Genomic DNA, 24,931 nt, shown 5'->3' on the forward strand with positions numbered 1-24,931 from the left:
GGTTTAGAGTTAAATTAGACGATCAAAAAATAAAATAACCGTTATACTCATGTAAACTTTATAAAATTACAAAATTATCCTTAAATTACAATAACATATCAGAATTCAGAGGGGTGAGATTGATTTTTTTTTTTTTTTAAAAAAAATAAAAAAATAAAATTCAATACACTAGATCGAAAGTTTTTAAACTTTGAAATGAACATTACATACGCCAAAAATAAAACAGAGCATGAGATACCACCGGAACCCAACTTTCTTGAAACTTTTAAGACAGTTCCATTTGAGTAAAAATTGTATAAGGAAAGAGGCTTATAGGTAAAAATATTGCCCATGCAATTTCGGGGGAATAGTAGACATGAGAACCCAAGTTTTGAAGCTTACGGAAAAACTAATGCCAGCAGAGAGAGAGCTGAGAAGAAATTGTTCATCAATCATGCTCTGAAAAAATGGAGACTCTTCCAAATCAGACAACTCAGAGAATAGATGGCCACCGTTCCTAATTGAACAAGACATCAAAATCTAATATGATCATCTGAAATTTGTAATGCCAATAGGCTGAATTTTTAATAAACGTTGAAAACTTCTCATTTGTTGCCAAATGGAAAGTTTGAAACGAGTTATGTTTTCTCCAATTGCAAATTCTGCCGCCCCCACAAGGAAATAGCTGGCTTGAATAGAATCATCAATTAAAAGTATTCCTCTGGATCTTGGGTGAGTGAACCAGCTTCACATGGGAAGAACAGGTAGGAAAGGTGACACAGGAATAATAGGCAACGCAATTTCATGGCTAGCCCTCTTTCCAATAGAAGAAGAATAAACAGCCAGAAAATTAACGGCAGCCTCTCATTTCGCCAGTGCTGTTGTTTTACAAATGGGGCATAAATTCTTGTGCATCAGCCATTGTTTTACACAGCCAGCGTGAAACTCATGGCCACATTCCAGTGTCCCAAGATCATCCCCATCATTGTATTCCTCCTGCAAATGACAAAACAATATTTCAGGCAAAGAGAAGAAAACCAGTTATCACACACTCACAGAGAGTCAGGTGGGTCATTTACCTGACAGATACAGCATGGTTCGGCCTCGTGCGGAGAACCTACTGCAATAGTACACTCCCGCCGTCTCAGACGATTTAAAATTGTTTCCTCACTCAATCCTGTGCTCACATTTCCAATGCGCTCTTCCAGAGCCAACAACTCCTATAATTCCAATAAACATTATATAAGAACAAAGATTGATTTAAACAGGTTAACAGAATATGTAGATCAATTTTTTGTATGTTTTACCTCATAAGACATGTGATCAACATCTAGTCGCATATCCCTGTGCCGATCATGAACATCAGCCACCCCAAAAAAGACTGACTGGTCAAGGATCATGACATCCTGACAAGGTGGAAGCACGTCAGAAAAGTAGCCATTTGCCACTAAAAAATGGCTTGGTCAAGGATCATAAACAAGACAACAGAATATTTCTGCATGCCACTGAAATGTCTTTCTCCAAGGCCTTTTTAAAATTTCTTGATAAGTTAGTGGTGTTCTAGGCGAAGACACTCTAAAGGTAAAAATCTTTACCTCAAATCGTAAGCTCTCGCCCCTACGCATGAGACCCAAGACATTTCGAATCTGCTGCAAAAAGAAAAAAAAAGTACTAAAGTAACAGAAACACAATCTGACCGACTTAAAATGTGTTAAAATTTCCAAATATAAAACAAAATGTGACATATTCCAATATATTTTTTTTTCCCACCATGTACCAAGCCATTCAAACCAACAACCTTGACCGAAGTAACTGCACATGAGAATATTTGGAAAGCATAGTTGTTACCACTACAAGAAAGGTATGCCATATAATATAGCAGCAGAGTTTCTCAAAAGAAAAGTTCCCAGCATTTCTAGGATGAAAATTATCAAAACTCCCGTTGCTTGACTGCATAAGGACTTAGGCAACATTGCATTTTTGGAAATCAACAAAATCTAGGTTTAGAGCAGCAATTTTTGCTGGAGATGAGGGGTATGTTTGTTTAGTGTATTTGGGGTTATTGTTTTTTATTTGAAAAAGTGTTTTGATGTAACATAAATGTGAGAAGTGTTTACTGGTGGGCTAAAAGTGTTTTGATGTAACATAAATGTGAGAAGTGTTTACTGGTGGGCTAAAAGTGTTAACAAGCTTTAATCTAAGGGCATAATTATATTTTCACATCTCATAGTGGAATAATGGACATTTTACATCACGTATCGCGTTAGGCTTCCAAGTTAATAGAAAATCCTAACGGTTGAGGCTAAGTAGTTTGGAGGAACATTGCAACATTTAAAAGTTTTGAGAGGACATTACAAATAAAGTGGTGGGGTAAGTATAGTTTCCCATATAATAATAAAAAAATATATTAAAAAAAAAGTGGCCTTGTGGCCACCCTCAGTGGAGGAGAAGGAAGGCCACACAGCCACCCTGAGCAGGACATGGATGGCCACACTTGTCCTGGCCGAGGTGGCCACTTAGACTATTGTGGTGGCCACACAACCACTTCCAACCAGGACAGAGGTGGCCACGCGGCCACCACAACTCTGGCCAAGAAAGAGGCAGTCGCATGGCCACCCCTTGACTCCGATAAAGGTGGCCACACACCCACTATTTTTATTTGTTTATTTATTTTTTTTAATTTCTTTCAAATAATGAGTTGGCCCTTCCACTAGCAAAAGTTAAGCACCTGTTTTGTCAAAATATTCCAACAAGAAGCTATTAAAAGCTATCTAAAAAGTGTTTTGTGTCTTGAAAAGTGTTGTGTTTTTAGTTGTTTGTTAATGTTCTTGAGAAATGTGTCTTTTTGTCTCAAAACAGAAAAACCCAAACATAGCAGAAGCTATTCATGTGGTTGAGTTGATGCATAACCTAAAAGCATAGATTCACAAACAATTTAAACAATAATACACTTAATAAAAACAAGCAAGACCTATTCACCAGTAATTGATGAAACACAACTCCACATATCTGATGGCCATTACAACAGCCACAAGAGACAATTTCATAATATGTGACATAGACAGTGTACCTTTAAAATTAAATAACTGAAATAAGTGAAAGTTGCAAAAATACAAGTTGAGCAGGAAGATCTTCACATCAAAGAACAATTTAAATCAAACTTGCAGGATTTAAGTATATAAATAGTGGCCCTGGTTATAATGTTGATAATTGGGCTAGAATCATGTCAGGTAATCATCTTGTATGAACATCAGAAAAATTACGATCATCCACATTGAATTTCATGTTTAAAGATATAAAGATGACAGGGAAAAAAGATATGCAAATGGCTGAACTTTGACACCATGAAAAAGTCATAGCAAAAGTAGAGAGTTCTAGAACACACCTCAGATACAAGCCTGCTACTTCCTTCACTGGCCGCAGCAGACGTTCGCATCAAATAGGGGATTCCAAGTCCACCATTACCTTGTCTCTCCATCCACAATGCTGACCTTGGGTGTGATTGAAGATGAACCTGGTTACCAGGTACAGATGAAAACCCCATTTCTTGTGAGGAAACAGGGCCTGAACGCAGTGGAGAATAATTACTGCTCTGGCCTCCAGACTCAGAGCCAGCAGAAGAAAACAATGACCTGCGAACATATTCAGATAATCTTCGCGGATATTGTGGAGGATTCTGTCGAGGAACTAAAGTAGGAGCTGATGATGGATGGACACCTGAACTGGGGCTGGTCCGAGAAGTAGAAGCAACATTTCCAGGAATACTTAAATTTACACCAGTTGAACTTCTATTTGCTGGATTTTGAACCAAATTTCTCACATCAGTAGCAGACACAAACATAGGATGCTCCAAAAGGTTTCTTGCAATGCTTCTCGAGCCTGTTTCCACACGCGGTACAGCATTTGTGTCTCCAGAAACAATAGAATTTGTTGAACTGCCAGTTCCTGAGCTAGATCCTCCATTCCACCTAAGAGCTTGCACATTTTGTGGCAATGCAGGAACATGAATCAAAACTGGTTGACTTTGAGGAATCATATTATCTGCAGTAGGTGCTGACCTCAAGTCCAAAGAATAATCAACTGGAAGATGTCTCTGTGACAGCTGGGAAGAAACACTAGAATGCCTAACAGCAGCATTCTCTGTTGAGAATAAAGTAGGGGAAATAGAATCTTGTTGATTTGGTGGATTTATCCTCAAACGGGAATTTCTATGGGAGATTCCTGCCCCACTTAAATCGGGAATGTTATCAGAAGTGACTTCTGTTGCACCTAGCATGAGTCTTGGGTTCACCTGTTCTGGTGGAACAGAAACCCCTAAACTGCTGGTCAGATTAAATGGAGCAGGAACGGTAGACCATGCACTATCTGTACGCTGAAAGTAGCTAGAACTTCCAGATACAGAAGACTGTCCAACATTTGCTTCAATAGCTTTTCTTTTACAGGACACGCGGCGACCTTCCAGTGAACAACCTGATCTGCCATCATTGTCTTCCACCAAAAATCCAGCACTTCTGGAAGGAAGTGCATGATGAATGGAGGCACCAGCAGGTGGGATCCACTGATTTTCTGATCCACTAGACTTGTGCATATTAGGACATAACATGACTTGACTATTATCACCACCATTACCCACAAAAGCTGTGTTTATGTTGAGATTCTGGGTAAGCACATCAGAGTTGGAACTTTGCAGAAACAGAGGGTTCGTATTGACATTGTCAACTGAAAATGTATTAGGTGGTTCATAGCTCCGTTCTTCCAACCTTGGACCAGCCCTGGGACAAGCACTTTCTGAAGACGACCATCCAAGTTCTGCTTTCTGCTCATCACACCTAATCTCATTCTGGCTGTTGCTAGAACTAGGCTCACCCAAGCTCCAACCACTTGACATCTGTCGTTCGTGGTTCACAGAGTTCAAATATGTGTTCATATCACTGGGTGACAGTATATAGTCTGGTATTTGGTTTCCCATATTATTCCAGCAAAGCTGCTGACTTATAGGAACATTACTTGATGTAGATCCATGGTCAATTTCCAAGGTTTCAGGCAAGGAACCAATTCTACCCCTCTGCCCTTGCATTAGGGCTAATAACAACTTTGTTATAAAGATATAGGTAACGATCTCAAAGAAATTCCAACAGAAAAAGTCAACTACACTGTCGATACACCTGATACAACAAGACAACAAAAATCATCGGATTTGGAAGTCAGATAGCTATAAGCTAATTTACCAATATAACACTATGTGTACGCATTTCTGTTGGTATTGAAGGCTAGGGTGCGTAAATGAAGTTGCCGATAAAACAGTAATTTTTATGCCTTGCAGTGATGCTTCATTTTCTTATTCTTATTTTTTTTTATTTTTACTTTGTTTTTGGTGGTTGTGGTGGTAATGGTTATGGTGGAGCTGGTGGTGGAGGATGGGGTTTAAATTTACAATATGTATTTGCATTGGAATGTGTAGCTAACTTGACCTAAAGGAAAGTTGCAGATTAAGCTTCGATTCATGATATTTTTATGTACTCTTGCTTTAATTTAGTTATATTTTGGCAGGTTGAAGCAGGATATGGGTCAAGTGACCATTGGCTCATGAAAATCCCCTCCTCTGGTCTTCTCAGATATGAAGAAACTCCATCGATGATGCCACACTCAGGACCAAAAGCAAAAAAAAAAAAAAAAAAAAAAAGAAGCAGCCAAACTATCCCAGACACAAAGTAATTTGAGAATTAACACCTCATACTACTTGACCCATAAAGGGCGTAGAATCATCCAAACATCAGTCGCTAATCCATAGGTCAACATATTGTTCACAAATACTACAAACTCATAACATCATTGCTACCCGAAAAATTGAATACTGCAAATAAAATGACAACAAAAACAAGGAAAGGGCAACAACGTGAATGTTAAGAATCAAACCAACAGTTTGCAGAAGCAAAAGGCAATAGAGAATCAAACCACATGCTATCTTGATGTGCTAGCAGTAGTTGAATTAAAGAATCAACTTTTTCCAAGAATTAAACTGAATGTGGGACAAGAAATTAGGTCAAATAGGCATCATTAGCCTCAGCTACAAAAGATATATCTACACACATTCCTGAAAATCACAATCCCCACCACCCAAACCTCTACCTACAAAGTAAAGAATCATGAAGCACCCATACTAGACATCTCACCAAAGCAATTCATCACAATCACATATAACCCAGGGCCGCACCAGGGCAAAGATCTAATGCTACAAAACCACCAAGTCAAAGTTGCGAGCTTTCAAACAGGCCACGGCAAAACAGACCCACAAAGGCATTCCAAACAAATTTCAGTTACTGTCTGTATTTCTGTATTTCTTTCTTGTCTCTTTATTTTGGTGTAATCACACACGTACACACAAGGACTCAATCCTTTATAGAAAAGTAACACATAAGCGGGAGAATTGTTATATATTAAAAAAAAAAAAGGTCATTTCAGGATTGAAGAAGCTACGAGCCAAATATGACTCGAAACAAGCTTGATCAGAATGATTTTACAAATCAAAGAGCAGATGAAAACCCAACATCAGAAAACAGACATGACACACAGAACCCATCCAGGTATTGGGTTTAAAATAGCATTAAAAGCTTCAAACAAACTTACCCACGATTTCTCGCGAAATTTTTCTTTACAAATAAAACCCCAAGAATCTAAAAAGAAAATATAGAACCCAGAGATCAAACATACTAATTCAAATCCGATCTTATCACCAACCAATTAATCCAAAAAAAAAAGGTGCAGGTAACAAAGGGAAAAAAAAAAAAAAAAAGACTCACCCAGCAGAAGAAAATAGAAGAACCCCGATCTACCTGAAAAATCTGGGCCAGAAAACAAAGAACCAGCCAAGAGAAAACGATGAAAGACAGCTGTATCTTCGTTCGGCTGCCTCTCTATTTCTCCTTACCCTTTTTTAGCTGGAGAAAAAGAAAGCGGCGAGAAAACCAAACCCAAGGAGCAATGGGAGGAAGAGAGAGAGCCTTGGGTGGAGGATTTGAGAATGGAGAGAGAAAGGGAAAGAGAGATTAAAGAGGACAACCATCTTTAATTTACCAAATAACCCCAAAAGAGAGAGAAAGAGACAGAGAGTAATACCAGGGGATTAGTCATACATAATAGAGCAGTTTCCCAACAAAGAATTGAATACAATTTTACAATACCCAAAATAAAAATAAAAATAAAAACAAAAACACAAAAAATAAAAAGCAAGCAACAACTGGTAGAGTAGAGGCAAAAAAGTTGCACTTGTATTTGGCTGCTCTTACCAAATGGGCTTGCCTTTAAGGTCCCCCCTCTTTCCTCGTGATGTTTTCCTGATTCTCTCTTGTAAAAAACTAAACCAAATTAAAGACAACCTCTCTCTCCTGTGTTTATGTTTATTATTGTTGTTTGTTGCTACTGTTGCTGTTCTTCTTGTTAAACTTGTTATTACGTTAAAAGCACCTGTCTTCTTCCCTCCCCTTCCTTCCTCCCTCCCTCCCCAGTCCCCATCACCCTCTCCCTTTGCCTCCCCTCCTTTTTTGACGAGTCTCCTTGTGACCAAAAGAGAAAGAAAAAATAAATAAATAAAAAAATAGTAATCTTTTCTTTTGGGGCCCCTCCTTTTAATGCCCTCTAAATTTTCTTCAATATGGCTAATAACAATCTGGGTGCTTGTTAGATTTTTGGTTGGCCATCCATTAAAGGACATGGTCCCATCATAGGGGTAATGAGTTTTCTGAGTCAATGACCAAATTAGAAGCAACAAATATACTGTGTCGGGGTACATTTTCAGGGAGTGATTTGTCAAGAATTGGGTAATGGTTGCCTGCGGTCTTTGTGTCTTGGTACAGACCGGCTGACATCTTATTACAACTTTGCTTGAAAGAGGTGTGAATACATAGAGAGCTAAAATGAGTATCTCTTTCCTTTCCGTCCCATACCGTTCATATCTCAATCGTGGGCCTCTTATTCTTTATATTTTCTTCATATTTGTCCCTTTCTTTTTTTTTTATTTTTCTTTTTTTCTCTCACCTTTTGATGGTGGTTGCTTTGTATTTTATGTTATAAATTTTCGCCGCGGAAACAAAAACTCCCCATCCTTTGGTCATTAGATATATATAACCCATTGCGTGAGGGCGATTTAAAACTAATAAATATACTATAAGATAAGGGTGGTGATTCCCCCACCAAGAGAGAATATTAGAAGTTTTCCATGCTTTTGACAAAGGAAGAAAAATTAGGCAAAATTTGCAGGGATTGAAACGAGCCACTTGTATCAGCATGTGTGTGAGCCTGAGCCTAAGCCTATGGAGTCATGGAGTGCGGTGTATGATAATGATCGTGCACATGAAAGAGGGAGCTAGGGATAACGAAAGGTTTAATGTTAAAATGGATTATACGTTTGTCACAAGAGACTTTTGAAGGGGTCAAGATTGCCACGTAGCCGCCGCCACCACCACCACCGGTGGGTATCAGTATGACAATATATTGTTTTACACCACCAGTCAAAAAAGTATTTAAAAGGTTTTCGAGTTCAAAGCAAAGGCTCTCTAGCTAGGGCCTAGGAGTGGGCTCCTCCCAACAATATTGACAAAAATGATAAATTTTCTTCAAGTTAAAAGATGTTTAATTTTACTTTATTAGAGCAGAATTTGGTTTTTTTTTTTTATGGAGGAAATTCATGTGAGAATGAAATATATTCACAAAATACGATACCCTTTTCTTTGCGTTTGTACTTTGTAGGTGGGGTGATCCCATTTTGAAACTCCTACGGGAATGAAATATAGTAGGGGACAATATTCAAGGAATATATATATTTTTGAGAGACTTCGCTTAAGGATATTGAATTATCAGTCTATTTGACTTTAAGACGTCTCAAATTAAGGTATCAAACTCTCAAAATGCCTCAATAACACGTACTCCATTAGATTTTACAGTTAAATCCTACCAAAATTTATAAAATACCCCATGTGTTTATTTTTTTAAAAAAAATTTATAATTTTTTTGAAAAATTCAGGAACGGGTATTTTTGTAAATTCCTTTAAATTCTTACCAACACCTAAATCCTAACAATTTTTTTTTTTTTTTCCCTAAAAATAGATAGGGGTATTTTAAAAATTTTGGCAAAATTTAACAGCAAATCTTAACGGAATACCAGTCATTGAGTACCAGTCATTGAGACGTTTTGAAAATTGGATACCCTAGTTTAAGACGTTTTGAAGTTTAGTATCCTTAAGTCAAATAGGCCAATAGTAATTTTCTCCCTATATATATATATATTTTCACCGATGAAAATTAAAAAAGCACATTTATTTGAAATTGGTCCTTCCTGAATGAATTGTTTTTGAAACTGGTGCTTACTCAATTGATTGTTTTTAAATGCGTTGTAATCAATTGTCACAATGTTTGTCAGTTATTGTGTCAACTCTTTCAGTCTTAATATTTATTATAGAAGAAACATTTTTGCCCATGAATATATAAAACTGAGATCGACTTTCTTGAATATTATTCAGTTAATCTACATTAATAAGGAAAAGTCTAGCACAGAAATGACGATAGATGACTTGTATGTCTAAATCATCGTCATGTCCCACTATTATAAGAATATAAATATTGGGGCAAGGAAGAAGCAGGGACATTAGAAACTCCTTCACGCATAAGAGAAAGGGGGAAGGAAGGAAAAGTAAACCCAGTCCCACATGGGAAAATTGAATGTGAGGACAGGCAATAGTAGAGAGATTGTAATGGGTAATTGCATTTCAAAATAATTTAAAGTACTATCTGACAGCTTTAAAGCTCATCATCCAGCATAACACTAAATCCATATTCATTGCTTCTAAATAGCAATTACTCCACTTACCAAACCACCACCCCCAAGGGCTTTAATTGGATATCACAGGCATGACTAATCACAAGGTCGTGCCACAAAGGTGACATCTCTACACCAATCTGCAAAACGCAACAGAGAAAATATATATATACATAAGAGAGAGAGAGAGAGAGAGAGAGAGAGAGAGAGAGAGAGAGAGAGATCATTTGGAGGTTTCCCTAAACTTTTCGGAAAAACAATGCACACCTAAAATGTTGAAATTTCATAACATATCAAAATAAGATCAAATGAAGAATTTTCTCACGGTTCCAAGAGGACTTCCAGTAATTCCTGAAAGTGACCGCAACAAATTTCCCTACCACTTTAACCACAAGAGAGGCCAAATGTTCATTGCCCCTTCCGCCGAAATAGGTTTTCCAGTATTTACATATTATAAACATAAAATGAGGCATTTATACTTCACCCAAAGGAACTGCAAAAAAATATAATCTAGAAAGAAAATACCAATTACCTTACGAGTCTTTACGCCTATTTTATCACACTCATTTCAAACCGTTGAGGTGGCATGAACTGAACTGAACGAAGATAAACAGTTATGTTTTTTTAAGTGGTCATTCCACTTATGAAACGTCACCCAGTGTGATAAGATAGGTGTAAAAAATGGATTTATTCTAAAAGGCAATGCTCCCCTACCATCACATTTATGAAACATTTTGCCATAATTCTTGTCAAAAACTCAGAAGTAACGAATCAGATCATACTCGCTTGTGTCATCCCAAGCTTACAATTTCAACTACACAATCAAGAATGACAGTATGTTGCCCATTTAATACCATGAGCAGTTCCGCAAAGCTATGCAAGAAACAAGAAAGTTAGCACTAAAACGCACAATTCAAGTAATTAAATACACTCATCTATATCAAAATATATCCAAAATCCATGATTTAAATAAGCTCCATCCCTTCGACAATAAAAGCTCAAAAACATAGAAAAGAAAAGCTGAAGGAAAAGAGTCCTTGCTAAGGGAAGGCTCTGAACAGGTGGTGGAAATTTTTTACTTTGCCACATAAGCAAATGAATGAAAACGACCTCCACCATCAAGGGAACAACTGCAGCATTATCAAGCTAGGCGATGCAACTAATACTTGAATAACTCACTCCGGAATTATCATTGTCAAACATAATAATCTTTTCTCGGCACTCCGCTGGAGAAAATTGCCTTCTACCAGGCACAATAATGAATCTGCATGCCCAGACCAAAGGAACGATTGCTGAATGTTTCTCAAATGGGATTGGGAAAACAATTACAAGACAATAACATAGTAATTACCTTAAAAGGCGAAGTGATTCTGTCGTTACATCTCTCTCAACTTCAAAGCTGACATCTTATATTGTTTTCTAATTAAATGTTGCTCAAAGGTTTTGCAATATTTAAGACCCTTCTCGTCTGTGTTTAGGTATATAAACCTGCTCCCAGAACAATTGTCCAGCAATAGCCTGACCACTAGGATTAGTATTCACATATCATTGAAGTCAACCGATTCAATGTCTCTATGGAATAGTTAGCGCATAAGATCGTCCAACTCAATGAAATCTTCCTCTAAAATGGAGAGTAATTGTTCGCCAGTCAGAGCTTCAAAAATCATTGCACCACTTCCAGGAAGTGCAGATGAGCTCACCTGCACAACGGCCACAAGACAAAAAGGAAGATAACTAATCTGAAAGGAAACACACTTGTATTTGTGAAAGCAAGTGTACTAAACATTCCCAAAAAAATAAAGAATAAATCTTATATATACCAGCTATGTTATTCCTGTATTACTTGGTAGAAATCTGAGATAACCACTGAAGTATTTGTTTAGCACACAGCACACTCCCGACAGTAAATTCACTAGAAAGTTTTAAGGGTAAAAGGAGCATGAAGAAACAAAGGTGAAATAAGGAAAATATATTAAAGGTTTCCAATAGCACGGAACTTCAAATTCCACACATATCAGCAGCATGTGTGGTGGTAAGAAACGCTATACTTCACATATGTTAACAAGTGTCATTTCAAACAAATTATACGAAATATAGCTAATAAAAATATTATGAAATACAACGTTCAGACTCGCCTCTTCTTAAGGCAACACTCTAAGTAATTTAAACTGCATGTCAGTTTTAGGTCTGAACGAAATCACATATTATTGCTGATGTGGCAGCTTGTAATTTGTTGAAGGAAAATTTTGTGGGAAATGTTTTCTAGAAGAATTTGTTGACATTGTGTAATAAACATAGCTGACAAAAAATAATACAATATCGGAGTGTATGGTACATGTGATGCAGATGATCATAGAATCCTCAATATAAATTACCTCATGGACATGAAAATACATCTGTAAAATAAAATGACACAGTGAAGATTTGTTCTAGAACCAAATATTATATACATAGCATGATCACTAGAGAGAAGATGTTTTTTTGATAAGTCAAGGATCCAACTTCAGGTAACCACTAGAGAGAAGATGTTTAGAAATGTTACCGGCTCCCTGGGCTGCAAGCCATTAGGCCCAGTCATAACCTGATTGTCTCGCTCACTAATCAATTGCCTTGGATATTTTGGTATCTCACTGTTCGTGTCAACAGATTTGTCATCATACATTTTAGCTTCAACAGTATCAGGTGAAAGGTATCCATCATGCTGAATACCAATGTGACGCACTGCCGGTACACTTTCTTCAGCACAACAACTTAAGCCATTATCCGATATGCTATTTCCAGCATGAGATTTGGCAAATACTCGACATAGGACAAAAGCCTGCAGATGATAAATGTATAAGGCCTCACAACAGAAACATTAGAAAACCAATAACACTCACATTCCACTCTGCCCACCTTGATTTTTTGTATAACCCAATCTAAAAAAAATAAAATAATCATTATCTCAACTGCTCCTAAGCTAATATATAGATGAGAATCAATAATAATTGAAACACTACATAGTAAACATAAAAAGAAACAATGCCTCATTGATTGGCATAATGCACAATTCAGTTAATCCGCATAAGATAAAATGCTTCATGAGTATAGCACTGTTTGGGAGAAAAATGCTGAGAGAAGAGCACTGTTCGGGAGATTTTTTCTTTTTGTGGGGGGTGTAGGGGGGAGAGAGAGAGCTATGGGAACCAAACAAGATGAAATGACTCAATCCATTGATCATGGATTTTAACACTTCTCTATTTTTCTATCTATTTCTTGGAATTGATTTTCCGTATGAAAACATATTTGGATGGAATGTTGAAAGAATGGAAATCAATGGGTTGAAGTGATGAATGAAATGGGTGAATTGATGATAGAACTGTGATTGAACCAATTTGAACGGGCTATTTCGAGGATGGCCCAACCTCCATACAAAACTACAGAATGATTCAGAATACAACCCAAATGAAAGACAAACTATTTATACACAAATTCAGCCCAAAACTACTCTAACTAATCTAACCCATTCGGTTACCCCAGAGCCCACTTGAATTTGCATCCAACTAGGCCATCTCTTGTCTCTCCAATGTCTCTCTTCTCCATACGCACACTCCACCTTCAATGTCTCTTTCTTCTTTTGATTTTCTTCTGCCATTTCCTGTTTTTTTGAAACAAGCTTCATTTTCTGAACAAGCTGTAACAATACTCCACTCCTTTACAACACCTTTCCCACAAGATGTGGATAGGCAATGGTATTCTTCCTACAATGCATCCTCAGCCTGTTGGCCATGCCAACAAACCATAAGCTCTATAAGGGCTCTATTATTCTTCTTTCTTGTCTGGCGACCCAAAATCTCCTTGGGTTCGGGTCTCAAGACCCCTTCAGAATCAATCAAAGGAAGTTGTGTAATAACTGTTGAGTTCTTCCCCAATTTTGGTTTCAACGGGGAGACATGGAAAACGGGATGGATCTTAACTCCATCTAGTAGATCCAGCTTGTACGCCTATAACAACCCAGGAAAAAGCGATAGCAACATCTACGTTATCACCCCAAAAGAAGTAGTTAATTTGGAGTTACCCTACAATCATTTATAAAGCTCAGTTTTACCTACTAAATAAGCACGTGGGCCACTTATCTTCCCGATATGGAGCCAGGGTGTTAAAACTCCCTCCTTAAACCCCTGACGTCCTTGTCGGGGTCACGTCATTCAGTACTCCATTATCACATGGCCAGCGTTACTAGATGACTCTGATACCATTTGAAACGACCCATGGAAAAGTGTTAGCCACTTTTGCACTATCACCCCAAAAGTACTAGTAAACTTGGAGCTTCCTTAAAATTACTTATAAAGCCCAGTTTCACTTAGTAAGTAAGCGACGTTGAGCTTAACACTCATGAGTATCTTTTATAAACCACTCATACTATGTAGGTTATTTATCTTCCCAATATGGGACCGGAATGTTACAATGCCACTACACCAATCTTCTCTATGAAGCGAAATGGACCATAAAACCGAGATGATAATTTCAAATTCCTTCTTGTAGCTACAGACATCTGCCAGTACGATTGCAATCATAAGTATACCCAACTACTTCTAAATTTCGTTCAGTCCTCCGTAGATCGGCGTATTTCTTCATGCAATTTTGACTTTTATGCAGGTTTTCTTTCCAAAGTCGCACCAACTTGTCTCTGGACTTCAGTTGCTCTTCTACTGCAGCAATTTGAGTAGTACCCAGCATGTAGGTAAGACATTGAGTTAAGTAGCCATACATGGCTTCAAATGGTGTTATTTTGGTTGAGTGATGAAATTAAGTGTTGTAGCAATATTCTACTAATAGTAGCCAATGGACCCATTCTTTGGGTTTATCACACACCATGCACCTGAGATAATTCTTGACACATTTATTAAATGCTTCTAATTGATCGTCTATTTGTGGATAATATGTTGTGCTAATTGCCAAGAGCACACCCTGCACTTTGAATATTTCTTTCCAAAATTTGCTTGTGAAAGCTGTCTCTGTCTGTTATAGAGCTAGGCATGCCATGGAGTTTGAATATATTTTTGATAACTATTTGAGCTAATGTTGCTACTGTATATGGATGTGCTAGAGACATAAAGAGTGCACACTTTGTTAATCTATCCACCACTACCCAAATAACTCTCTGTCCATGTGAAACTGGTAGGCCTTCTATGAAATCCATTGAAATGTTGACCCATGCCCTATCTGGAATAGGTAAAGGTTGTAACAAACCTGCAGAAGAAATATTCTCAGCTTTTACCCTTTGAAAAATGTCACATTTTCTTATGAACTTTTTTATATCTGATTTCATTTCAAGCCAGTAAAAATCCCTTCTAGCACTATGCAAGGTTTTATTATAACTTGCATGGCCTGCTAAAGGGCTGGCATGCACATAGTGCAACAATTTTTCCTTAAGGGTCATTCCTATGTACATTTTCTGTTTGTACAATGGGATGCCATCCCGTAAGGTAAATTTAGGGTTCTTCAACTTTCCTTACTTGATCTGCTGCACTAACTCTTGTAACAAAGGCTTAGTAATATAACTGTGCTTCAGTTCATCCAACCACTCCAAAGTTTGGTAGGAAATCACTGAAAGTGTGATATCCTACTCACTGTTTTCATCCCTCTTGAAAGAGCATCAGCAACCTTGTTGTCTTGCCCTTTTTGTATTATTCTACAAAATCATAGCCCATCAACTTTGAGGCCCATCTCTGCTGCATTGGTATCCCAATCTTCTGTTCCAAAAGGAACTTTAAACTCTGGTGATCATTCTTATCCTTAAAAGGATGCCCTGACAAATAAGGCCTCCATTTCGTCACTGCTGACACTAGTACTATAAGCTCCTTCTCATAGGTAAACATAAAAAAAGAATTCTCCCTTTCAAAGCTTGACTATAGAATGCTATAGGCTTGTGGTTTGGCATTAGTATTGCTCCAATTCATTTGCCTAATGCATCACATTCTATTAAGAAAGGTTGTGAGAAGTCTGGCAAGGCTAAAGCAGGAGGGTTTGAAACTGCCCTCTTTACTCTTAAAAGTTCTTTTAGACTCTTCATTCCAAACTAAAGGCATTCTTCTTCAACATATTTGTTAAGGCTGTTGCAATAGTGCCATATCCTTTTACAAACTTCCTATAATAACCTGTAAGCCCTAGGAAACCCCTTAGAGCCTTCAAATTCTTAGGAAAAGGCCATTCTACCATAGCCTTGAGCTTCATATCATCAGCCTCAACCCCTTCAGCTGAAATGAGATGACCTAAGTAGTGAATTTCAAAACAGCCAAATCTTCATTTACGCCTTTTTGCATATAACTGGTGTTGTCTCAGAACTTCCAATGTCACCTTTAAGTGCATCAAATGCTCTTTTAAATTCTGCATCAAAAACACCAAAATAAACTTCCTTAAAAAGGGTCTAAAGATGTCATTCATCAAACTCTGGAAAGTTGATGGTGCATTAGTCAACCCAAAGGGCATGACTAAGAACTCATAATATCCAGTTTTAGGAACATCTTCAGGTTTTACTCTAATTTGATGGTATCCCAATCTCAAATCTAACTTAGAGTAAATCTTAGACCATGTAGCTCATCCACCAACTCATCTATGATTGGAATAGGATACTTGTCCTAATAGTCTAATTATTCAAAGCACGGTAATCCACACACATTCCCCAAGATCCATCAGCTTTGTGAACGGGCAATACAGGAAATGAGAAGGGGCTTTGACTTGGTGCAATGACCTTGGTCTCAAGCAACTCCCAGACAAGTTTTTCAATTTCTTTTAGAAAATAGGGATATCTGTATGGTCTTACACACTGGTTTAGCTTCAGATTTGAGTACAATATTATTGTCATGCGACCTGCTAGGAGGCAGCCCCTTTGGCTCCTCAAAAATGTCTTCAAACTCTCCCAATAACTCCTTTATTTCCTGTGCTTCCATATTCAGCAAAGATCCTTCTATAGTCTTCAATAATTGCAACACTAACCCTTTTTTCTCCTCACTGTTAGATAAAAGAAATTATGTCTCTTCTAACAGTTTTAATGAAGATAATCCTTGTAGGATAATGGTTTTCTTAACAAGGGTAAATTCCATGGTCAAATCCTTATAGTTCCATAGGATAAAACTAAGAGTGACTAACCATTGTATGCCTAAAACGATGTCACAACCAGCCAATACAATGACGTAAACTTCTGTCACAAAGGAAAATTCATGCACTTCTACCTTAACCCCATAACACTTCCCTTCACTTGTTCCCTATTAGCTACCTTCAACCTTACTTTCTTCTCTTTGTACAACAATAATTGTGCCCTCCTCGCAATGGATGGGTCCAAAAAATTGTGGGTATTAGGATCACTAACCTTGGATTTCCCACCTTTCCAACTATCCTCATAGTTTTAGGATGCCCACTGCCAGTAATGGCATGCAAGAAAATTTTTAGGTTTGCCTCACTGTAACTAAATTCCATTAAATCACCCACTTGATTTTCAGTTTCACACTGCTATCCATAATCTTCTTCTCCAAGGAACTCCAACTCCACACTTTTTATCAAAAACAACTTAGGAGACCTACAATACTGCTCTAGATTCCACTTGAAATCACAATAATAGCACAATCATTTCTTTCTTCTTTCTTCCATTTGGGCTGGACTAATTTTCTGCACAGGAACCGTGGCTTTCAAAGGCCCACTAGATGACTGGTTCACATTAGGTGCAACACCGTTAAAAGTTTCCATGTTAGGCATAGTCACATTAGGTGATCTCTAGTTTGTCCTACCATTCAAAACATGCTCCTCTTGTATTTTTCCTAGCCCATAGGCTACCAACAAGGAAATAGAATTAAACATCCTCACAGGTAGCTTAATTTCTTCCTTTAGGACACTCAAGAAACAACTAAGTTTATAGGCTTCTGAAAGACCTCTCAACCTATTTGATAGTGCTTCAAATTTACATTTATATTCTTCCACCTAGATTGTTGTCTTAGTCTAGTCAAAACCTCCATTGGGTCATCATAAGAACAAGGCCCAAATCTTGACCAATAGGGCTTTAGTAAAAGCCTCCCAACTTGTCAAAGAACCAGAGTCCTCCAAGTCTTGAAACCATGGGCCTTGTTTGGCAAAGGCATGCCATGGACAGAGTAGTGCTTAAGTACTATTCAGGTACTTTTTCTCACTTTTTCATATTTTCCAATAACAATTAACATCAAAATATTTCCACTTTTTCCACTTTTTGTATTACATCAATAATTTTTTGTTACTATTCAAATAAAAAAATTCACTATAATACAAAATTTTTTCACTTTTCTATACAAATTCTTTTTAGTTTATATCACATCATCACTTTTTACTAATTCCAAAATTAACAACCCACTACTCTCTTCTGTACAAGCATTTGCCAAACAAAGCCCATATTAATGCTTTGCCTTTCATATGAAAAGAGAGAAGCAAAACCCTACGTTAGAGTGGGGTTCTATGAAAAGTAAAGAACTGATTGACTTTATTTTTTTGATAGGTAAGCAAAGAAGTTTATAAAAAGCGTAAATGCTCCCCTAAGCATACAGGAAGTATACAAAAAGGACACCAAAGCAAAAAAAAGACAGATGAAATGAAAAACTCCTGCAAAACCCAAAAACAGGAGGAAACCCAAACACCCTAACATAATCAACCTACAAAAACAAAACTCAGAGACCATTACATCACAGCAAAGGTCCTCTTACCTTGCCCCGATTAGAACCAAAACCCATGGCATCATAATTAATCGAGCACACTCTAGTTTTTCACCTCACGACTCCCTTTGAACTTAGAAATGGAGACTAAAGCCTCTTGGCACTGTTGCTCATCAACTTGAGCCATTAAGTCCAAAAAGCCATTCACATTCCCCTCGTGGGAGACCCCTAGAGTTTGCAAACATAAACTAACATCAATCGCGGTCCCGAGAGAACCACTTTGAAATCACCTCCTCTCGAAGATTCACCCACCTCTGAGGAAGACAACAGAGGAGGGCACCCAAACATAGACTGGACCTCAGAGAGAGGAGACCCACCCACTTCTGATAGAGGAAGGACCGCACCACTAGGGAGAAGGAAGCCAAATTGAACAAGAGGCTGACTGACCTCATCTTGAAAAGGCGCAAGCGCAAGTGCTGACATGGGCTTGGCAATGGCCCCAAACAACGGAAAAGGAGACAAGGGAGCACTGATTGCCGCCAAAGCTTCGGCAAGCAAATGCTCATCCATTCTGCTCCTTAGGGCTTTAGGGAGTACCTAAACACTGACTTGGATTCCGATGGATAAACAAGCACCCCATACTCCGACATCACAGGGAAAGAACAACGCAGCCTTTCACCTAATGCATCCGCACCTGAATAGCAGTCACAAGAAACACCCAAGAACATTGGACCACTCCCAACGAGGGCCAGAGATGGAGCTAGCCCCAGCGAGGCAAACTGGCCAGGCTTCCAAACAGAACCCAGATTCGGCAACCCGGTATCGACCTCTGTCACAAACGGCAAAGGAGGCTGATCCCCGCCATCAAACTTCACCGAAGAGGACCCAAGCTGCTGGTCGCACAAAAGAGCTTTAGAAACAGACAATGCAGGCTGCTATCACTGCTGAAACCGGCACGAGCCTACAAACAACAAGGTCTGAACACGCCAGAGAAGACTCAAGATGCCAAACAACACCACATTTGCAGGCAACGACTGACGTTAGACAGTGAGGTCATACCTGTCAAGTCCCACTGCCAGAACCCAGGTAGTAAAAACCACCGTCGAAACCGAAACATAACCATTGTCAGAACCAACTTGACCCAAAGATGGCGAGGACAGGACCATCAGAGAAGAGTCAACAGTCTAACCTGAGGAAACCGTGCCTCCACCACCCACAGGGAGACCCAGAACCGGCCTACCCTCTTAGATTCGGTGCAGCCAAAATTGGGCTAGGGCTTCGAATCCGCAAAGCCCATCTTCAAGCAAGACTTCAAGCCTGAGACTGATTTGGACTTAAAAAGAATAACCCTACCTTTCCCCTTCTTAGGCTGCATGCAAGCCCAACCTAACCTCTTGTGAGAAGGCCCACTACAGGGAGGCAACCTAGGTCCTCCAGCCTGCCCAAGAAAAAACGAGCAGCTCGCTCCACATGAGAACACAACTCTGTAAGTCGACTTTTCGAACCCAAAAAGGAAGCTGCTTCTTCCTCTTTCTAGAAAGAGCAGCAGACACTCCAACATTCTCAGCTTTGAGGGAGTCGGACACGCCAAAACAACATTCTTCCCCAAAGACTACAACCCCAATGGCACCTTCCGCTGAGCCTCGAGCGCACCCTAGAAGAGGATCAAAAAAATTGCCCCATAGGTTCCCATCAAACGCTTGTTCAATACCCATCAGACCAGGGCCAGCAAACTTAGCCGAAAAAGACACCAGACCAGCGCTCTTCCCCAAATTCTGAACCACTTACACGTACGACAGCACACCCCCCACCCACCGCTGACCATGTCCTCGACCCAAGCTTCTTCTCTACCGGAGTAGATTCGACTGTAACCGCAGTACCTCTTGTGGGTTCAAGAAAATCCACCATCTTGGTCAACTCCCCTGCAACACGACTCCAACCCCGCCCTTCATGCCCCTTGGGGAGAAGGATTAACCCTTTTCGGCCACCCTCTAATTGAATTTATACAACCAACCCGAGGGATCATACCCATCAAACTTAGGAAATTCAATATGTACTGCCCTTGTGTATATGTTGTCATGTTCTTCTCCATTATGTTCTTTTCTTGCATTTCTTTCCCCCGTGAATTCTGTCCTTTGTGCACCAAAGGATATCTCTTTTTCAACATTTTGGATAACATCCCCCCCCCCCCCCCCCCCCTCCAATGACTCAGAAACTGCAAATCGGTTGATTGAGTTTTTGATTAATTGTTACCCACTTGCTGCTAACCCATTTAACTGCTCCATGATAGCATCAAATCTTCAATCATGTTGCTATGTTGTTTTTTCGCTACTACTCTTGTTGCTTCCTCAATGCAAAAACATTTTCTGCAAGTTAATTGAATCTGGTTTCGTCTGCCCTTGCTACTCTAGGATTGTTGCTCTAATACCACTTTTGTAACATTTCTCTATTTTTCTTTCTATATCTAGGAGTTGATTTTCTCTATGTAAATGTATTTGGATGGAATGTTGAAAGAATGGAAACGAACAGGTTGAATTGATGAATAAAACTGTGATTGATCGGGCTATGTTGAGGATGGCCCAACCGCCATAGCAAACTGCAAATGACTCAAAGATTCAGATTACAATCCAACTGAAAGACAAAACAATTTATACCCAAATTCAGCCAGAACTACTCTAACTAATCTAACCCATTCGATTACCCCAAATCCCAACTTAATATGAGTCCAACTAAGCCCAACCCACTTAACTTCCTTCCACATAAGCACTCATGTGCTAATTGATAATCCCAAGCTACCACATGATCTCAGCCGTTAACCAACTGACACGTAGCCCTAATCCTGCGTGTTCTTGAATCTTCTTGCTTCTCTCTCGTCTCCCCACATTTACAACTCATTCCATGCTTCCCCATATTGACTTTCCCTCTTTCCTGTAAACGCCATCACGCCACCTGCCATTTGTCTTCCCAAGGCCATCTCTTGTCTCTGCAACGTCTCTCTTCTCCATAAGCACACTCCACCTAAAACATCTCTTTCTTCTTACCTTCAACGTCTCTTTCTTCTTTTGATTTTCTTCTGCCATTTCCTGTTTTTCTGAAACAAACTTCCTTTTCCATGAAACATATTCTCCCCTTTCTTTTGATTTTCTACAACTTTTTTGACTAAAAAAAAAATAAATGCCTAAATAAGTCATTAACCAGTTCTCCCTCATTGATATCCAAGTGTCTAAATTATCCATCATAAACCGTTTCATGATTTTGAGAGCATCTAACCGAAGCTATGTTTTTCATAAACAATTAGGAAGCAAATTTGGCCTGTAAAGAAAGCAACAATGGTATATATCTTGATCTTACTCACAAGTATAGCTGTCTTTGGTTAACGAGGGAAAAGTGGCACTTGTCTAAGCCAGGCACTTCCAATAAGTACATTTGCTTATAAAAAGCACTTCACAACATGAGAATAACCTCTTGGGTTTTCGCCAGGCACTTTTCTATAACCAAAGCTTACAGAATAAACCCCTGATATTTCACACCTCATGACTACATATCACAACAAACACTCAATCGAGCATTATTTACGACAAATGAATTTTCTTGCATTTGACTCTGCAACGTTGAAGGATTTAGACGCACACTTCAAATAAAAAATACCATTTGGTCAATTGGAGCATATACATCATCTAAATTAAAGAACATTTCTGTTCAACACCCATGACCCTTTGCAGAATTAGACTACAAATGGAAATGGAAATTTAACCATTCCTGCATTCTTTGACTTAAGTACCCATCAATTAACCATTCCAGCATTCTTTGACTAAAGTACCCATCAATTAACCAATTCAACGATACTATTCCCAACATAAGCCTAAAAGTTCAATAGCTCATTTCATACCCAAATACAAAAACAATCAACATTATACGCTAATTCACATAGAATTGCAACAGGCAACAGACACAGAGACACGAGAATGTTGGTCAGGTACCTTAAGATGATCAAGCAGGGCATACTCATACATGACCCAGTCGGTCCTCACCGCGCTCTTTGGCGAATTCCCCAGATAAAATCCGAAGCTCGTCCTGGTCCCCACCACCGCCTTTCCTCCGGAACCCACCACGTCCCTCACCGTTCCTCTTCTCCAGTACCCACTCATCGTCCTCCTCTTCCCCCCCTTCCTCTCCTTCGCAACCCTAACCGTGTAACAGTACCAGTGCCTCTTCCTTCCTCCGGAACCATACGAAAAGCACGCCGTGTCCGGTAACTCGAACGGGTCGTAGTTATAGAGCTCCAGTTCTCTGATCAAGTCGTAGCCGTTGACACTGTCATCGGTGTGTGGTTTACTGTTAGCGTTACTGTTCTTGTTGGTCAGGTAGTGGCAGAGAAGCTGTTGGTGGGAGGGGTAGAATTGCCAACCAGGTGGGAGGGAAAACGACGTCGCTCTGGGGTCCTGAGGGTCTCCCATGAAAGGATGGGAGGGAGGTTCATAGGGTTCGATTGGGGAGCAGAATCAGAAAGAGCGGGGTGATGAGGTTTTTGTAGAGGGCACAAGGAAGCGTGCCCCTGAAGCTACCTCAACGAGAGAGTGTGTTTGTGTGATATTAGCTTGGTACTAAAGTGCACGTCCTCCTTATTTCCACGCCGTTAATGTGTGCGCTATGATGGACGCGCACGATATCGAGGCTACGTGGCAACATGTAAAAGGTTGACTGACGTCTAAGAGGAAGAGAAAGAGGAATAAGTCAAGTTTTCATTGGCTGTGTGATGGTAAAAGGTTGACTGGGAGAAACTATTTGTATCCCCGCCACATTGTAAAATCATAGTACCACAATTTTAGCCGTTAGATTTGATAATATTGATGTGAGGATGATAACGATATTAGCACAACAGTTTTTTCTTAAAAAATAAATTTATTCAATCCACTCTAATGAATTAACATGTATCTAAAATACATACAATTCTTATCTACATTTTTAATATAGTAATTCGAAAAATGATTGTTGTACAACTCTTGACGTAATTTTTGTACAACTTTAATATTTTTTTTTTTCAAACTAACCATTGGATCTGTTTTCTAACATGTGGGTCCTACATATTCAGTGGTTGATTTTTTATTTTTATTTTTTTAAAAAAAGTTGTTAGAGTTGTACAATAATTGTATAAAAATTGTAAACGTAGAGATATAATTCCTTGCCAACTAAAAACACAACTTTTCACCAATTAACCTACGTGGCAAGAAATCATGAGCTTGTTTGGCAAAGCTTTTGCCACTATTTGTATTTGCCTTTTTTGCCCATCAAGCTACAGTAATCAAGGACGTTAAAGTCAAAAAGGCCCTGCAATCCCTCTTATTTTTATAATTTTTTAACATCGTCCATTTCAAACCTACGTTTATTGTAGAAGAAACCAGAGGCGTGTGGCCAATACGCAGCCGAGATCGTAGATCGGTGGAAGAAAACCAGGGTCTGGCTCGGGACGTTAGACTCGGCGGAGAACGCAAAACTACCCTACGACGCTGCAACGTTGTGGCTGCGGGGGCCACGGCGAAGATCAATTTTCCGGTGACCGCTGCTCAAATGGCCGAGTTTTGGGTCTGAGACGAGGGGAGAGTTTCGGTTCAGCGACATGCGGCGAGGCCAACGACAAGTAGTATGAGTAGCACGGTGGAGTCCTTCGTTGGGCCATGAGTGGCGATGGTGGGCCCCCCAGGCCGGGGGTGGAGGTAGTGGCCCCCCCTGTGGTGGGCACTAGTACCGCCCGTGCACCCGGCCTTACCCGATGAATGCCACAGCGACTGCGACTCCTCGTCTTCGGTCGTCGACGACAACAATGAAAGAAACTCCTAGGAGGGAAAGGCACTTCGTCTTCCATCTCAACGAATGCGTTTCAGATGGATGGGTTTAAAAAAATATTAAAATAAGAGAGTTACAGACTTTGCAGTGTCTTTTTTGACTTTAGTGTCCTTGTTTACTGTAGGTTGATGGGCAAAAAAGGCAAATATGAATAGTGGAAAAAGCTTTGCCAAATAGGCTCCAAGTCTTTCAGCTTAGATAAAATATTTTTCGGTTTTCGCTATATTTTTCTCTGATATGTGTTAGTATGCAATAATTCTAGTTAATTATAAGTTAATTAAGCACTACGAGTAACACTCTAAGCTAGTTAATTACTTTAGTTAATTTCAAGTGTACTAAAGTGACCCATCAAACTTTCACCATGTTCCAAAAATATTATTTTTATTATATTCCAATAATACCCTTATTTTCTTAAAAACAAAAATAAAAAATTAATAAAAAAACTTTTTTTTTTTTTGAAAAAAAAAACCAAAGGGGTATATATATATATATATATTCGCATAAATGAAAAAATAGTCCCTATAATTAACCTAAATTACAAATAAATCCTTGCGGTATATATATATATATATATTCGCATAAATGAAAAAATATATAGTCCTTATAGTTAGTCTAAATTACAAATCAATCCCTGCGGTATAAA

At 38.9% G+C, this 24,931-nt stretch overlaps 2 protein-coding genes across 5 annotated transcripts; both read right to left on the reverse strand.

Moving 5' to 3' along the window:
- Positions 1-410: 410 nt before the first annotated feature.
- On the reverse strand, positions 411-7,420 carry LOC133865568 (probable E3 ubiquitin-protein ligase RHG1A). Of its 4 annotated transcripts, none has more exons than XM_062301988.1 (6): positions 7,266-7,420; positions 3,365-5,144; positions 1,575-1,628; positions 1,287-1,385; positions 1,059-1,199; positions 411-975 (listed from the first exon to the last, which is right to left on the reverse strand). In XM_062301988.1, the coding sequence occupies exons 2-6, from the start codon at positions 5,054-5,056 to the stop codon at positions 844-846; spliced, it is 2,118 nt and encodes a 705-aa protein (XP_062157972.1). In that variant the 5' UTR covers positions 5,057-5,144; positions 7,266-7,420; the 3' UTR covers positions 411-843. The 4 variants fall into 4 exon arrangements, with proteins under 4 accessions (XP_062157972.1, XP_062157973.1, XP_062157971.1 ...); XM_062301989.1 differs by lacking the exon at positions 7,266-7,420 and adding an exon at positions 6,780-7,151 and having other exon boundaries at positions 1,575-1,625; XM_062301987.1 differs by lacking the exon at positions 7,266-7,420 and adding an exon at positions 6,813-7,147.
- Positions 7,421-10,708: 3,288 nt separating this feature from the next.
- On the reverse strand, positions 10,709-23,031 carry LOC133867057 (NAC domain-containing protein 19-like). Its single transcript, XM_062303732.1, has 4 exons — positions 22,425-23,031; positions 12,333-12,608; positions 11,142-11,490; positions 10,709-11,054 (listed from the first exon to the last, which is right to left on the reverse strand). Exons 1-3 carry the CDS (start codon positions 22,899-22,901, stop codon positions 11,374-11,376), a joined length of 870 nt encoding a protein of 289 aa, XP_062159716.1. The 5' UTR covers positions 22,902-23,031; the 3' UTR covers positions 10,709-11,054; positions 11,142-11,373.
- Positions 23,032-24,931: the final 1,900 nt, after the last annotated feature.

The sequence above is a fragment of the Alnus glutinosa genome, chromosome 4 (assembly GCF_958979055.1).
Source record: "Alnus glutinosa chromosome 4, dhAlnGlut1.1, whole genome shotgun sequence".
Lineage (NCBI taxonomy): Eukaryota > Viridiplantae > Streptophyta > Magnoliopsida > Fagales > Betulaceae > Alnus > Alnus glutinosa.